Source organism: Manis pentadactyla, chromosome 2, assembly GCF_030020395.1.
Source record: "Manis pentadactyla isolate mManPen7 chromosome 2, mManPen7.hap1, whole genome shotgun sequence".
Lineage (NCBI taxonomy): Eukaryota > Metazoa > Chordata > Mammalia > Pholidota > Manidae > Manis > Manis pentadactyla.
Genome location: NC_080020.1, coordinates 227,667,503 through 227,684,952, shown reverse-complemented (window position 1 = coordinate 227,684,952; position 17,450 = coordinate 227,667,503). Strand labels below are relative to the sequence as shown.

Sequence of the window (17,450 nt, the reverse complement as noted above, 5' to 3'; positions counted from 1 at the left end):
CCAGCACATAAGGGTGTCCCTCCCTCAACACCTCCTCCCTCCTGGTCTCCCTGGTTCTGTCCTTAGAGGGGTGTGACCTTGGGGAGGTTAGTCCATCACTGAGTCTTACTCCTAATACCTCCGAGGGCTGGTGAGGAGAGAGAATGGATATTGAGTGCCCAGCTGCTGGCACCAGGGGTCATGCCCCTCACCCAGTCTCCCTCGCACAGAGTTTGCAGACGCTGGCATCTGCTGGAAATCTCTGCACCCCTCAGGGAGCAGGCGGTGTCTCCATGTTGTTAGCCTGTCCCCAGGTGGGAGAGGATTTGCAATTCAACACTCTGCTCTTTTCCTGAGCCTTGTGACTTGGCCGGGTTCCTGCCCGCTCTGAGCCCTGTGTCGCCCGGCCCAGCCTGCTGGCTCCTGAGAGAGTTGAATTAGCTGCTGCAGTACATTGCTTGCCCACCGCTGGGTGAGGAGGCAGCCAGCATCCCCAGGCCGGGCCATGGAGGGGCAGCATGACACCTGTGGCTCCACCTGGGAGCCCCCGCCGGGCAGGAGCCGCCCAGATTCACCGTGGTCTTGGGTAAGGGCCAGGGTGGCCATTTGCAAACTGCCACCCCCCAGCTAAGGAGTACTGATGGCTCCAGTGGGGTGATTTGTGCCCAGAGGGGCTCATTTAGCATTGGCATTCACAGTTCTGCAAATAGTGATGGGACCAGCTGCTCCCCAGGGGCTCCTGCTACCCAGGCTGCGTTTATAGAAGAGGTTCTAGAACTTACTCAAGACTTAAAGGCTTTTTTCTTTGCCTTGGATGGCAAATAAATACTGATTGCTTTGATCCTCGAGACAGAGACGCAGGGTCTTTAAGGGTTTTCTCCTGGCCAGGCACAGTGCTGAGAGTGGGTGTAGATCCCGTGTGGTGAGCGGGCGAGGAGAGGCCCCGCCCGAGACCACCCAGGGCGGTCGTGGGTCCACCGACCACGGGCCCAGGGAGTCTGCTGTGTGTGCTGTGGTCTCTACTGGTGGCTGTCCGGGCCTGCCTCTTGTAGATCTCAGCCTAGATGGAAGGGCTTTGGTTCAAAAGTGTTATTTTTACTTAAAGCCCCCAAAAGCAGGAGTAGAGGGTGTTCAGGTAACCCAAGTAGAAGTGGGTACCAAGGGTGGGGCCTGGGCTAGAATTCAGGCCTTGCTGTTTCTCCCAGAGGCCGAGGGTTTTACTGCAGTGAGCATAGCTTGTTAAATGGCGTCTGGGACACCCGTGACACTCGGCCTCTGGTCCGAGCTGCAGAAGGCTGGGCTGGCCCTGGAGGGTTCTGAGTGCCGTGGAAGCTGGGAGAACCTGGGCTTACTGCATCCCAGGGAAATGGAGGGAGGGGCATGGCACACAGGAGGCAGGCAGGGCCTCCTGCTGCCCGTCCCTGAAGCGCCTGTCGCGGCCACCTCAGTCCCAGCCATCCCCAGGCGGCCCCTTCCCTCCAGGGGCAGGAGGCCCTGCTGGGGCTTGCTGTTTGTGCGCAGGCTGAAATGCAGGGGAGCAGGCGAGGAAGGGGAGGGGCCCGGACTCTGCTCCCGCCTCTGCCACCTTTGCCCGCTTGGCCCTTCGGGCATGTGTTTCCTGAGGGGTCCAACACTTGCAGAAGAGTGCCCTGGTCTGAGCAACGACCCTCCCTCTGCAGGCTGAGGACCAGAACAGGCCTTCCCCCCAGGAGTGCTGTGCAGACCAGGGGCCCCCACAGTCTTGTTAAATAGACCGGTTTGGGGTTAGTTGGGGATTAAGATGACTATCTTGCTTCCATTCCTGGAATGTCTCTCTTAAACAGAGCAGCTCTGTGCTGACTGAGGAGCACACCTTCCCACATCTATAGGGTGACCGATAGTCTCGGCAGTCCTGAAATGCGGGTCTTTAATACTGTGGGCATCCGTCTTGTACGACTCAGGCAGACACTGTCATTCCCATTGGACAGCCAGGGAAACGGAGGCTATGAAGCCGGGACTTGCCCACAGCAGTTAGATGGAACGGGGAGCTGGTCTCCTTGGCCCAGCAGAGTCGGCTGGGAGCCCAAATCAGGGAACTGAGGCAGTTGCTCAGATGGATGGACCACAGGGCAGGAAAGCTCAGGAGGAGCTACAGGACTCACCAAGCGGGACATGAGGCAGGAGCTACAGCTGCTGTGGCCAGGAGCCCAAGGTGGGCTGGCTGCTCCCGAGAAGGGCACAAGTCGCCCAGTGTCATGGGGTGCTTTCATCCCTAGGGCTGGGAAAGGGCAGCTGGCAGCCCCTTGGAGGCACCTGTTAAGTTGGCACCATCTACCTGCGTCACCAGCCATAACCATCCCCAGGGACTGTGAGCTTCATCTCTGGGCCCTGGGTGTGCGCAGAGCCCTGGGGATGCAGAGAGATGGGTGAGACCTGGTCCCTCCCACAGGAGGTCAAGGCAGAGTGCAAGTGGGCTGGCTTGCCCCTCGCCAGCTGCCAAGTTCACAGGGCCACCGGTCAGGAGAAATTCCAACTGGCAGGGCCAGGGAAGGCATCTCTGACAAGCTGGCATTGGAACCAGGCCTCGGAGAAGAGTAGGATTTCAATAAACAGAGCACTTGGGGTGGGGTGGGGGTGCTTCTAGGCTGAGGGCTCAACCCAAGTGAAGCCTGGGCTTTGTGGGGACAGGGTGTTCCCCTCAAGCTGAGTCTGCAGGTTTTGTTCCTAAGGCCATTTGGGATTGTATTACTCCTTGGCTGGGGCACACACGGTGACATTTATCTTGGTCAGGAGCCCAGCTTATGAAAGCAAGCAAGCAGGCCGGGGCCAAATATATGGGGCCCAGTGTGAAGCTGGGGGTGAGGGGCAGGAGCTATGGTGCCTGGGCTCAAGCCCATTCTGCCACTTGTAAGTATTGACTTCCTGGAGCCTTAGTTGTCTCATCTGTAAAACGGGGCTTACAATAGCTAATAATATTCCCAGGTGCTCAGTAAGTGGTAGCATCAATAACAGGACTAAACCTGAAAAAAAAGAGTCATTGTTACAGGTTGGGCTGCAAATATTACGGTGAAGGTAGTGCAGCTCATTTACACTTGGACGACTGGCCTCAGTACTATAAGGAGGAAGCCCACAAATCCAACCCCAGAATATGGGGAATTCTGAGTGTAGTCTCCGTCCAGACATTTTAGCTTGGCATTCAAGGCCTCTCAAAAGCTGGGCTCACCTTCCTCCCCTTAGGCTCAGGGGCTGGAATTTGGGCCCCAGCTGCACAGAGCACACGTTTGCTGCCTGGACTCCTTGGCCACGCTGACCAGAGCCTGGACAGAGGCCGGACAAGACCTCCCTGGCCCCTCCCTTCAGAGACCTCTGCGCCCACGCCCCTGACCGAGGGGCAGGCGTAGACAGACAGACCCAAGTGTCCCCCTCTCCCCAAGAGCCCCAGCCGGTTGGAAACACCCGTTGCTCAGCTGGTCCAGGGAGGGCTCCTGAGGGGCTACTGCCCCACGTGCGCCTGAAACCACCAGCCGCTGCCTGTGGATGGGGGAGGAGCCGAGAGAAACGCTGTGGGAAGCAATCCCCACAGCCGGCCTCCCCACCCCCGAGCCAGGGACAGGGAAGTGTGGCAGCTTCGCTCCTCCTGTCAGGGTCCTGGGCCCACCCCACCCCTCCTGCAGGTGCTGTGGTGGGGCCGCAGCTCCCCCTGGAGGCGGTACTCGGCCACTACAAACAGGGAACCACCAGCCTCTTGTAACACAGCCATGCAGCCCCGGGTTCCTCTTACTAGTGACAAGAAGCTGGGATGAACATGGTAACTCAGCAGTGCACGAGCAAAGTCAGTGATTACTGGGTCCAATTTGAATTCCTCAGTATTATATTTGTTTGTGATTTAACCCCTCACAGCAAACTGCTGTCAGAATACATTCAACATGTGCAAGCCATTCTTTCTCAACTGATTACAGTGCTACTTGTCCTTCAAGGCCCAGTTCAAATGCCACCATCTTCGTAAAACTCCGGTTAGTGGCTAAGGCTGGGGGAGGCTGTTCTTGTATTAGGTGACACCAATGTTTCCTTCGCTCCATGTTACACCTGTTTCTGATGGAAACCAATTCTGTTTCCTCATATGAACTTGGAGCCCAAGGGGACAAGCCCTGGATGCTGTAATCTCTGACTGGCTAGCACCCTCCCCACTCTGCCTGTTACATCCCTGTACTTATTTACCTGTCTTCTGTCTCCCAGAGCTGTGTGCTCCCAAGGGCTACAGCACCTGACACACAGCCCTGCTGGCCTGGGCCAGTCAGGTTTACCTCTGTTGTCCTGATGTAAAGCATTCCACCTGCTCCCAAAGTGTCTGGAGTGGAATGATCAGCACACCTGCACACACCTGGTGCCTGGCTTTGGCGCTGTCCCCCAGTCCACACCTTGTTCCCCAAAGCCATTCCTCACTGCTGCTTAGGGTCCTACCTGTCTCCCCTACCCCTCTGGTCAGGGCTAGAACGGTAGAGAGCTTTGTATGGTGGCCATGTGAAGATTAGGATCTAAAGTCAGTGCAAAAGGCAGAAACTGTGTGTGGCTCGAGCCCCCTAGGAAGCTGGTGCACTGCAGCCACCGTTCCTGGGCACGGTAGCAGAGACGGTTAAGGGAGCGGGCTCAGTTAATTGCCCGTCAGGGCTCGAAGCCTAGCTCTCAGGCTTGCTGGCTGGAGATGATCTTTCAGAGTCTCCTTTATTCACCTGTAAAATGATTTTGTAAGGATTAAATTAGTCGAAAGCCAGAAAGCACTTAATATGCATGTAACTAGGTTTAGCTCTTATTAAGTCCACCACGGGGACTGTTTTCTGTAGCCTTAGAGCAGATTTCCATCCCTCCTGTGAAGTCTTGACCTTTTTGGCACAATGTGACCTCTCTCCTTGACCATTATACTCACATCAGGCAGTGAGATGTTAACTCCATAAGATCCACCTGGGAAGTGAGACAGTTGGGGAAACAGCAGATCTATGTTTTCCATCCAAGATCTCTCTGGGAATTACTCTTTGGGGTGAAAACAGCAAGAGCATTTGCCATGCATCATTGAAATTATTTTTTCCCTCCTCTATTTTTCCAAAGGAATATATAACTCGATGCATTTAAATTAAAAGTATGGATGAGGATTACACTCCTTGCCAACAGGAAATGTATTTTTTTTTTGGCACATGTAATATGTGCTATTGAGAAGCAATATGCTGAGGTACCAAAGAGCTATAGACACAGGATCTAGAAACCAAGGTTGCAGCCTGACATTCCAAATGACTAGTTATATGACCTTAGACAAGGTCATTTCTCTGAGAGACTCATTTCCCTGCCTGATCCTGTGAGGCTCAAACGAGTTATGTGAGTCACAGCACTTCACTCTGTGACACAACTGTGGCACTCCCTACAAATGTAGGTTAGCTTGTGGTGTCTGCGCTGCACACTTTAGGCCCTGCAGGGCTACAAAGAATACGTGGTCTCAAGTTCAAACCACAGCCAGTGAGCTGATCACCACATGAGATAATGTGCATCATATAACATACATCATGTCTGATTTTGTGCTTTGGTGTTTTAAAATGCCAATTCTGTGGCAGGAAGCATGAGAGAAGGGCTGGGCTAGGCGTGCCTGAACCACTGTGGTCCGGATACTGAGGGCCGCTGCGACCAGAGATGGGAGCTGCTGGAGTGAGGTGGTGGGAAGTTGGCTTTTGGTGGCAGGTGGGCCTGGAGCTGTACCCGGAGGACCGGATGGGGGTCTGAGAAGGAAGAGAGAAGAAGACCTGGCTGGCTTTTCGCTTGGAAGGTCACAGGTGACACTTCCTGGGCACTGACTCTCCAAGGGTCTGCAGAGGAGGGAAGATAGGGCTGCCCCCCCCCCCCCGCCCACAGGTGTGGCCCCACTGCACTCACCCCTCTTTCTGCCTTCACGGAGGTGCTCTTGGCCCCTCAGATCCTGGGGTTCTTTATCTTTGCACTGGGGCTAATACGCCTGCTCTGTGAGCTTATTTCGAGAGTGAACGAGGTGAGGTTTGTCAAGAGTCTTCTTTTTCTCAGAGCAGTTGCATGAAAAAGGGTAGGAAGAGCTGTGTAAAAAGTATCAATTTGCTGAAAATTCAGAGTGAAAAGATCGTGCTCCGCAGGCTGGTGTCACAATGGCTGTCACTAATCTGAGTGGTGGCCCTGGATTGGATCTGGAGCTGGACCCCCACCTTTGTCCAAAGCCAAAAGTGATTCTAACACAAACAGGTGCATGTTCTGGAGCCAGGCGCAGCCAGGGGTGCGTGGCTGTCTGCTTCCTACGGAAGGGCCGTAGTGACGCAGGGCTGGCGGGCTGGGGACGTGGGTGTTGGTGCCAAAATTTCCACCGATGCACATGAAAGAAGAGAATAGGATAATGTTGATGTGACTTTTTCTTGGGAAAGATTAGTATTTGTCCTGGAGAATGCACTTCCCACTTTGGGGAAGTTCAAGTACCTTTCTTTTATGAAATGATTCTAATAGATGATGCTTTTTCTCCCTCCCTCCATCTCTCCCTTCCTTCCTTCTTCCTAAGCTACAAAGTTGACAGCTGTATGGCCTCAGAGCTCCAGTTCCCCAAACAAAAAGATCATTGTCTTGTCATTAATTTCTTTGTTCTAGTAATAGGTATTCACCCAGTTTTGCGCTCTGTGTGAGAGGCATCCTTCTAAGCATTGGAGATGGAGAAGCAAATAAACAAACATCCGTGCCCTCCTGGAGCTTACATTCTAGGCGGAGGAGAAAAGAATGAGCAAATAATTAAGTAAACATGTGTGAGATGGAGAGGGGTTTGTGGAGAAAAATAAAGGAGGGGCAGGTGACAGGGAGCACAGGCCGGAGGGTGATCTGTTTGAAATGCAGAGGTCAAGGCAGGTGCCACTGAGAAGCTGGCACTTGAGCAAAGACCTGAAGGAGGTGAGGGAGTGAGCAGAGGGCTGGGGGTGCCCAGGCCTCATCTGAACCCCTGGAGGAGGAGGGCCTCTTCTGGGGGGTGCTGTCACACCAGGACCCAGGACAGGGTGTTCGTGGGCGGGGATCACGGCCCCTGTACCTCATGTAAGTGGGGGGCAAATAAAAAATGAGTTAATACATGAAACATTTTCCGCCAACAATAGGAGACTTTTTCTGAAATTTTTGAGTGAATTCTATTGATCGAAGGACAGGGTGACTCGAACTTGAAAACACAGGAAAAGGGGAATTGGCTTGTTGGTGTCTTCCCTTGATTTGACCTAAGCAGACACTGAGTTTATTAATAGCCGCTTTGATAGACACTTTGCAGTTAATGGTGGAGCAAAATGGGATCAAGTTTCTGGTCTTTATCCAATTAGAGATGCCCAGCGGGTGAGAGGTCACCAGATGGAAAGAGAACAGTGAGTCTTTCATGCTGAACACTGAGCTGCTGCTGCCTTGTATAGTAGTATTTTGCAAACATATGAGGTTTGTGGATAATTATATTATCATGTCTTCAGTTCATGAAAACACTTCCCTTGTTTTTGAGCCTCACTCTGTCATCTTGTTTTATCCTCTTATATACTATGGGTTTGAATAGCATATAATTCAAAGTACAAACTCACTACACCATCTGGACCATAAGTGACAAACATGCTTTCTTTGCCAACCCATCACTGATAGTGTTTAAGGGGGAAAGATCCAGAACAGAGCTAGTGGCATGACATTTGAGGCCTTCCCCTAAGCCGATTTCCACACCCCTGAGGAATGTGAGTTTACCTAGCTGTACTTATGCCGGTATAACCCGGCCCATCCTTTAGGGCATCGTGAAAGATTTTATCAAATGCCTTGTTGAAACCATTACATACCCGTGTGTGCATGTGGGATAGTGCCCCCGTCTGCCAAACTGATCATTCTATGGAAAAGGAAATGAATTTTCTTTGCTAGAGTTGTGCCCTGTAAATTATTACCACTTTCTTACGGGTTGTCGACGTCCCTGGCTTTCTGTCGCCAAGAATGACTTGTTTGGGGCCATACAGGGTGAACTCCACATGGCGGTCATGGCCGAAATGGAACGTGCCTCATTGTGCATCCCAAGGAAACACTGCTGCATTCAAAGCAAAAAGTAGTCAGCTGTTACTCCCCTCAGGATTTTGAATACTTTGACTTCTTGTGAAAATGCCACGGGAAAGTTTTCTCCTGTTTCCTCCTCCTTGCTTTGGTTCTGGCACTTTTCTGGCTGTGTGTGTGTCTTCATTAAGTCCCTCTGCACTGGAGTGGCTTCATCTGTGACAGGGGCTGTGAGGGTGACACAGTGCTCCCCAAATATCGGCGTCACCTGGGGGCTTTGAGAAGTTCCTTGGTTTTACCACCAGAGATTTGGACTCAGCAGGTTAGAGCAGGACCCGGAATGTGCAGCCTTGGTGAATTCTCCAGTTGATTCTGATAAGCATGCAGGTTTAGATCCTGAATCATAATGTTTGCAAAGTGCTTGGCAAATAGCACTTGGAGCATCGCAAGTGCCCTGCAGAAGCCTGCGCCCTACATCCCTTCTCCCACGTTGCCATCTGAGGTACGCATGCTCAGGCGTTGCCCACTTTGTGTCCCAGAGAACCACAGGATATAACTAATTTAAATTGCTCTTCTCCAAATGTTTTCCTTTGATAAAAATAGAAGAAAGGGCAATGCTTAAATCAGTGTTCATTTAAATTCCACTGCCATTTATTTGTTCTATGTGCTGTACCCTTTGTTGAGGCTCATGGTAGAGATAAATCCGATTATATTGCAGGTTGAGAAACTTAAAGCATCGAGACCAGCTAAAGTGGGGACTAAATCTTACCTAGGATCAGGGGCCAGCCTTCTTTATACACTTTAAATAAAACCCCAGAAGCATTCTTGGGACCTGTGTCTAATTGTGAACAGGAAGAAGTTTCAAAGTCGTTGTGACAGACAAGAAGGATACAGTAGGTGGAACCAGAGAGTCAGAGAAATGGGACAGGCAGGGCGAGTCGTCTGGGTCTGGGGAGGGTCAGGAACACAGTCATCTTCCGCAACGGCTGTGAACGGCTGTGCTCTCCGAAACCCTGAGCAGCTTTTTTAAAGTAAAAAAATCCATGGAATCCTAGATTCCATCCCAAATTTCTGGCATGGAGCCTTGGGCATGTTTAACAAGTTGCTCACGTGACTCTGATGTGCAGTGAGGTTTGGGATGCACAGATCTGGATATTCTAGAATGATCTAAACGTGGTCTGGGCTTGCTGCTGAATGGTCTAGCCAGCAGTCCCAGCTGGTCGGAACCTAGAGCCTTGTGCTATTCAGAGCGTGGTCCTCAGACCAGCAGCAGCAGAGCCTCACCCGGGAGTTAATAGAAATGCAGACGCTCAGGCCCCCACCCCAGATGAACAGAATCAGGATCTGCCTTCCCAGCGAGCCCCCTGGCTGACTCAGGCATTTCAGAGTGCGCGCGGTCACTGAGAACAGTGCCCCTTGTTACCTGGGAGCCTGTCCTCGGCGTGGGAGCCCCCTGAGGGCCTGCGTTTGTCCTCGGGCCCTCTGAGCCTGCTTCCTCTCCTCTCCTCTCCTGTATCTCCTTCTCGAGGGTGTTACGGGAACTAGCGTCCAGCTCCCGTAGTAGATTGTGAATCCTTGAGACAAGGGCCATATATTTTTTATCTTTCCCTAAGCCCAATGCCTGGCATGAAATGAATTAGTCATTTTGGCCCACAGATTTATAGACCCCTTGAAACAAGACATTGTAGGTTGCATAAGATCAAGCCACTCAGTGAATGGATGAAGAAATGATGGTGAGGTGAGATGACATTTCTGGGGTCAGATGCTCCACTAGCGGCACACGAGCCCACCTGAGAGGTTCCGGTGAGGACTTCGAGGGAGCACACTGTGCCTCCACTACTCTCCAGGAAGCCCCTCTCCCTCCCTGGCCTGCTCAGAGCTCTGCTCCCTGTCTTTGTGAAGGTGCTCGGACCCCCCCGGCCACAGCCATCTCTGTGCCTCTGAACTCCAGAACTGCTGAGTGTCTGTGCCTCTCAGCTGCCTGTGCGTCCTGGACCGGCTTCCTCGTGGTTCTGCCCTTGCTGTGTGTTGTTCCGGAGGTGGCAGGGTTGTGTCCCATTATTCGTGTCAAGCTTGCGGAGGACAGGACCATGCCTCTTTGTGCTCCCCATCTGTTTCCCAGCCCACACCTGATACAGGAAGGGCACTCAATAGCATGGCTAACTGTTTGAATATCTGTTAATTTTTTTTAAAGTATGAAATCTTTCATGCATACAAAAGTTATGGAGAATGATATGAACACCTGTATCCTTACTGCTACCTGAGCAATAAAAAAAGATTATTACAGGTGCCACTCTGCGTGGACCACTCTCCAGTCATTTTCTCAGTTTCTGTGAATCTGCACGACAGCCCACCAGCTGTGATATCAGATGGTTTGTTTGGTGTTCCTGCCAAAAGATGAGGATGCTAAAACCAAGGTCCAAGGCCACAGTGAGGCCAAAATTCATTCAATTCAGTCACTTGGTATTTATTGAGAGTCTATTATGTGCCTGGTACTGTGCTAGAAAAGTGGCATGCATTGGTGAGCTATCTGACCAAACCAAACAAATCAAAAGTAAAGTCTGGCCTCATGGAGTTTGCATTCTGGATGGTCCATAAACAAGAAGTATAATAAATGTGCAAATCATGTAATGTGGTAGTAGTTAAAGTACAGTGGAAAAACTGAAATGGCACGAGGATCAGGGATTCTGAGGTGGGAGGACAGACTGGCCAGGGGAGGCCTCGTGGGGAAGGTGGTTCGGGGCAAAGACTGAAGGTGATGAGGAGCTAGTCACCTGACTCTGGGGAAAGGTGTCCTGGGTAGAGCAAATAAGCGGAGCAAGGACCCTGAGGTGGAGCGTTTGAGGGCCAGCACCTGCCCAGCCCGGCTGGGATGGTGTAGGCGGAGGGCCTCTGCAGGTAAGCCAGAGGCAGAGGGAGCATGGGCGGCTTGGCCTTCCGAGGACTTGGACTTTTACCTTGAGCCTTTTCAGGGCTTGAACTGAGCACCAATGCTCTCTGAGCTGGTTGGCTGCAGCCTGGGGAGTATTTTATAAGAAGAGAGAAGCAGGAGATGCAATTAGGAGACTACTGCAGTAAGTAAGCATTGAGGCGAGGGGGCTCCGGCTGAGGGGACAGCAGTGGGAAGGGGCCGGTTGCAGACATGTCTTGGCGACAGAGCCTTCAGGGTTTCCCTAGGAACTAGATGTTGGTATGAGAGGGGGAGGAAAGTTTGCACCGTGGTGTCTGGCCTGAGCACCTGGAGTGATATGGTTTCCATCCACCAAGATGGGGCAAGCCTGCAGTGGAACAGCGGGGGTCCAGCCAAGGTTTGGACTTACGGAGCTGGGGATGTCTGCCTGATTTCACAGATGGAGATGTCGAGTAAGCAGTTGTGCGTGTGAATCTGGAGTGAGGTCAGGGCTGGAAATACGCATGTAGGAGTCATGAGTCCCGTGGAAGGTATTTAAAGCCAAGTAGGAGGTGAAACCAGGAAGCCAGGTGAAGAAAGTATTTCAGGGCCGACGAAGTGAGAAATTGTGTCAAATGTTGATCAAAAGCAAGATTAAGTCCGAGAGATGTTCATTGGATCAGCACCACGGATGCCCCTGGGGACCTTGATGAGGACAGTTCTGGAGAATCAGTGCGGGGAGGGGACAAGAGCCTAAGTGGGTTGCAGAGAGAACGAGAAGAAGGGAAGTGAAGAAAAGCACAGATGACTCTGTAGAGGCATTGCTGGAACCGGAAATGGAGATGGGCAGCAGCAGGCAGGGGAGTGGGGTCGAGAGAAGGTCTTGTAACGTGCAACAAACAAAACAAAGGAAGAGTGAGAGCGTGTTTCATTGTTGATTGGACTGATTTAGAAAAGATGGGAAAATTGGTGATGTATTAAAAGAGGCCATCTGTGACCAACAAGTACCGAGCTGCTCTCTGCCTTTGTGCAGGGGATGCAGGCTGAATTCCTAAGTCACAACAATGCACAGCCTCGGGCAGGCTGTGGGCTGCCAGGCCAACACAGGGGGAAGCGGACCAAAGCCTGGCGCCTGGTTTCACCCTCGGAACCGTTAGGCCAGAGTGACCCAGGGCGCCTCTTCCTGGCTCTGCATTGGCAGCTGCTTCTCTGAGCCTTGGCCCCTGGGCCCCCTCTCCCTGCTGTGTGACTGTCTTTCCCCTTTCAGCTCTGAGAACCCTGGTCACCTCCACAGTGAGCTTGGGGGTGGCTCCCTGTGAGGCCCTCCCTGGGCTCCTGCCACGCTAGGCTCCCTTTTCCATGGTTTGCCCCGTCAGCAGGCATCGGTGGTGTGGGCCTGGGACCCCTTCAGAGCGGGGCCCCCCGCCTTGTCCTGCGTCCCCAGCCTCTGGCCCAGAGAGGCATGTTTGCTCCTGAGAAGGAGCTGTGTCCTGTGAGAACAGATGCGTTGCCTCCCAGCTCAAGTCCTGAGGACAAGGGGTGCCCATCTCTGTGAGCTCTGGCTTGTTTCCTCTTTGTTTTCAAGTGAAGCTGTCCGTCAAATAGGCAGCCCTGAAACCTGAGACCCTGTGTATTCCCACAGCCAGCCTCCTGCATGTTCTAGAAGGCTCTCCCAGCTCCATGTCTGGGGCCGCCCAGAGCTCCGTCTGCAGAGCAGCAGGCTGGAGCAGCGCCCCTGGCGGCCGGTGGCTGAGGCGGGGGCAGCAAGGAGCACTCTCCGTGCTCGCGGCCACACCAGGCTTCCGTTCCTGCCTCTCCCCACTTGGGCCTCAAAGCCTGCAGCCTGCCTGATCTGATACAGCCACTCAGGAAGTCAGCCTGCCTCCCCAGTACTGGGAGGCGCCCAGTCTGCTGAGCCTGGTGAGCTGCTGGCTCCACCCCTGCCGGCTGTTGGTAGTGACAGTCCTGCCCTGGGGACAGGGAAAGGCCACTGTTTGTGGGATGGTGAGTGGAGAGGCACTTGGGTGGCCACCTAGGTGACTGAAAACCTGACTCATACCCAGTCCAGTGGGCCTTGCTGGCTGTGGCCACCAAGCCCCCTTGTGTCCCTCCCATGTATGTCTACCTCCTGATCTCCGCAGGCCAGGAGCTTGCCCCACAATCCTCAGGAGCAGGGACAGGGCAGGCCTACCCAGGCTTCTCTCAGCCTGGGTGGCTCCCCAGCTGCAAGTGCTGGCTTTGCTTCCAGCCCTGGGGGGGCTGTAGGCGGGCAGTCAGAGGGTGTTCCTGTGTGCAGCGCTGAGCACGTTGTCATTTTCTCCCAAGCAACGGACAACCTCCCTCCAGTGCCCTGCCCACAGCTTCCGATCCACAGGGACATGGGTGTCTGTCATCTCAGTCAGGGATGCCCTGGCGCGTCGCACCAGCCTGGGGCGGGGCACATCGTGTCCTGCCGTGTCCTGGCTCTTCAGCCACTGCGGCCTCCTGCCTGCTGCCCGCTCGCCAACCTGGCGGGGACCCAGCTTCATAGCAGCTGTCTCAGGAGACCAGATGCTTTCGTGGAAGGGACTGGATGTACCCAAGGTCAAGGGTTCTTCTCCAAGTTCTGTATTTAGAGGTCCTCCCTGGATCAGGGTGCTCTGATGGACTCACACTTCGCCACCTTTTCTGGGAAATGCAAGAACAATAGCACGTGTCCCAGTGTCTTCCGAGGCAGCAACGTCTTCATGTTTTTGGTGGTTATTTCTGCAAAGAAACCCACCCACATTTGAGCTGATGCATCATGCTTGGTTTTTAAAAGCCGCTCTGAGCATCAGCTTCTTCTTCATTTCTGAGTGGATGCAGGTGAACCTGCCCTACAGGGAGGTAGAGGCACTCATGTCAGTGTGCAGGGCACACTCAGCACGTGGCTGGTGCTCACTCAGTGGTGGCTTCTGCTGGCGACAGACCTCCTCCCACCAGAGGCTCTGCGCACACCTGGGCCTCCAGGCCACGGCTCTGTAACCATGCTTGTGTCATATTGCTACTTTCCTGGACAAAGTGCCTCACTGATGCTGACTCTCTCTCTCCCTGTCCTCAACTTGTTTCCCTGAAGTGCAGAGTCCCCATGCCCTTAGTCCTGTGCCTGTGCTCTGTGCCTGCTACTTCTCTGTGGCTCACGGCCCTGTTGAGATTCTCTGTGTCTCCTTGGTGGTGCGCCTTTCCTCCTTCTTGTCATATCCTCCTGTTGACCTGGTGAACTCCTACTTGATCATCAATACCCAGTTCTTCTGGGATGTCTTCCCTGACCCTCCCTTGTCTTTCCCTAGGAGGTTGTCCTCCCTCTGAGCTCCCCAGCAGTTGTTCATGCCTCCATGATAGCACACACCAGGTTGGATCATAGAGAGTCATTTCTGCACCTGTTTTTCCTGCTTGACTGAGGGTGACCCATGTGGTCATGTCTCACTCATCTTTGTAATTGACCCAGTGATGCACTCAGTACTTAGCACGGGGCATGGCACATAGTAGATGCTAAGTTACTGTATGACCAGACTTGATTAATCCAGTCCTCGCCGGTCTCTGCTCTGAATTGCAACAATGCTCAAGTTTGTCCCAGTACCTGGCCCAGGTGGCACACACCGTGAAGTCTCAAAGGTTTGAGTAATTGCACTGTACCTTTAGTTATGCCATTTAGTTGTATGTAGTGGCAGTAGTAGTAGTAATAATAATAATAATAAAAATAAAATATGTATTGAATGCATAATATGTACTGGCTTCTGTACTAAGCACTTTCAATTCATTCATAATTATAACAATATATTCTTAACCCCATTTTACAGAGTCAAAATTTGAAGCATAGAAAAGTTAAATGACTAGGTCAAGGTCACGCAGTTTGCGCGAGGGCTAGGAGCTGAGCTCAGGTCTGTCAGATTCTACAGTCTATATTTTAGTTGCCCTAGAAAAAGCTGCTTGTGTCCCTTACTGGAGTATCCAGGGCTGTAGGGTTCTTTCCGGTTGGGTGCATGCCTGTTTGGTTTGGTTGGTGGCTGTACTAAAGCTGTTCTTTAGCTATTTTGCATGACACTCCCCGGGTATCCATGTCTTGGTGTAATACGGTTGTCTCTGCTCAGTCTCACCTTCTGGTCTTGTGGTTCCAGATGCTGAGAATTTTAAGGGTACCGGGGATTCGTTTTACTCAGGTGTGACACAGACATGGAGATGACTGTCACAAAGGAAGAAGGTCGTAACACTCACAGATCCCTAGAAATAGGAGGCTTGGCGCTCCGCGAAGGGCCACGTGGGGAGGCAGCAGGGTCAGAGGAGGCAGGGAGCAAGGGGGAAACGTGGGCAAGAGCCTCTGTTGTGGTTTCCCTGGGGAAGGAACAGGCAGGGTGAGCAGCCTTGGGACCGGCCAGTGTGAATGATTTCAGCAGGCCCTGGGGCTCAGGGGCTGTGCCCGCCTGTCTGGGACCTGCCCCAGGGTGACTGGGGCAGGTGGGTAGTGGCTGACAGTAAGAGCACCCCATCCAGGGGAGGGCTGGTCGATTTGCCTAGGAAAGGCGTTCTCATGAATGTCCTCAAGCCTGGGGGCCTGAAGAAGAAACCAGACATGGAAAGTTGGATTTCATCCGGGTCCCCAGTAAGAGGTTTTTATTCTCAAGAAAATGAATAAATACATATTGCTGAGTTTTCTTTTTCATCACAAGAACAGGTGCTCTGTGGCATGGAAACAGCACTGGTTTCTCTCCTTGGCCAGCAGCCCTGGGAGGGGCAGTCTCTCCAGGGACCACAAAGGCCTAGATATTAGAGCATCAGGATACAGAAAATACAAAGGCGTGGTTGATACACCAAGTAACATGGAGTCTTGAGAAAGACAAACATTGGCTCCCCAGGCATGGCCTAACTAGGCAGGGAATCTCGGTGCGTGCCCGGGGTCTCTCCATAGCAAGAGCTGTGTGAGTGTGAGGAGCTAGCCGGAATGTGGGCAGAGCGGCCTGGGGGCAGCCTCCCTCGAGCCGGCCTGGGTCCACTTTCTGACTCTCACCTATTCCGTACAGACATCCACCTGCCCTGCTGTTCATTTCCGTGCCCCCACCCCACCCCGCCCACCCTCGCATGGCTTCTGCCACGGGCCTGCATGTTCAGGCTTGGATTTCTTAACTACTATCTTATTTTTCATGGGAGATGCGTGGAGAAGGGAAGGGCAGATGACGGACCCCCAGGGTTGTATCTGACGTTTGGTATTTCTGCAGCAGAATTTCTCCAAAATTAGTTACCTGACATATAAATACCACCATTTGCTCAGTGAAAAAGGGGCTTCAAGATTTTGTGGTTTTGGTAAATGCTACATTCTGTATAACCTCCTGGAGACTGACACCCTGCAGTGATGTCATAATGGCACTGAGAAGCTAAGCAGGAGTAGAATCTTTAAATCAGTTTGAGCTGATGTTTCCAAACCTACTGACCCATCATGGAGCTACTTCTGCAAAATACTCTCTACCTTCCCATGAGAAACCCTTGAGAACTGCTGCCCTGCCTGGGAGGGCTGGAGTGCGGGGACCGGCCTGGTCCTGAGCTGCCCACTCGCAGGCTTGTGCGACCAGTCTTACTGGCTTGGAGGCCAGGACTTCAGGGTGCCCACGGAGCCTGGTGTAACTGCCCCAAGGAACTCAGGATCTCATCTTGGCCCGATCTTCCCCGGAGTCTCTGCTATGCTCGTGGATTGCACAGAGCATTGTACCAGCTCTTGCTTCTCTCTGGGTTCCTGGCTTCTCACACAGTGGCTGGCAAACAGTGGGTGCTCAGTGATGGCCTATACTGAGTGAGTTTCCCATTTGAACCTTCTAATTAGAGGCTGTGTCCTTGTTTTCCAATCAATCCTACTCTTGAATAGATAGACAAGTACATTTATGCTTATTGTGGGTTCTCTTCATAAATAAGCAAGGAGGCAGGTTCTGCCATAAATACACACACACACACATATCACACACACACACACATACACAAACACAGGTGGTATAGACACAAGCAAGCACATAGACACCTTTGCAAAAATCAGGCATAATCACCCTTTCTCTACTACCAGACACACAGATGCACTTTTATACATAAACACAAAAAGAAATATAATCTAGATCCCCTGCTCCCCAACACACATGCTCTATTCTGGCTATTTATTCCTCAAAAATTTCATGGCTGAGCGCAACTATTTTATGGTATCTCATGATCTCATGGGGCAGGACTTGGGCAGGGCTTGGCTGGATGATTCTCGGTGCCTTGTGCGTTTCTGAGATGACTCAGGGAAACCTGGACTGGTGGATGGGCTGCTCTGGAAGGACCTTCCTGGCTTCCCTCAGGGGTCTGGTGGCAGGGTCAGAGGAGGGGGCTGGAAGGCCCGGCTCAGTGGGACTGTTGACAGGAGTGCGCACAGAGAGCCTCTCAGACAGGACATGTCAGGGCAGTCAGCCCTCTTATGCAGTAGCTGGCCTGCCCCAGGGATCATTGCCCGGGGTGGGGGTGACTGGGAGATTTCTTATGGACTAGCCCCAGGAGCTGGGGAACATCACTTGTCCTGCACATT

At 52.6% G+C, this 17,450-nt stretch overlaps 1 protein-coding gene across 3 annotated transcripts in view; it reads left to right on the top strand.

Annotated features, from left to right (window-relative positions):
• The first annotated feature begins 468 nt into the window (after positions 1 to 468).
• Positions 469 to 17,450, top strand: part of LPIN1 (lipin 1) — a 116,118-nt gene continuing 99,136 nt past the window's right edge. For 2 of the 3 annotated variants that reach the window (XM_036881653.2, XM_036881649.2), the window contains exon 1: positions 475 to 565. In XM_036881653.2, coding sequence (XP_036737548.2) covers positions 485 to 565 — 81 coding nt within the window. In that variant the 5' untranslated portion in view covers positions 475 to 484. Of the gene's footprint in view, positions 566 to 17,450 lie in introns of all 3 variants that reach the window. The other variant, XM_057497445.1, reaches the window with a different exon arrangement.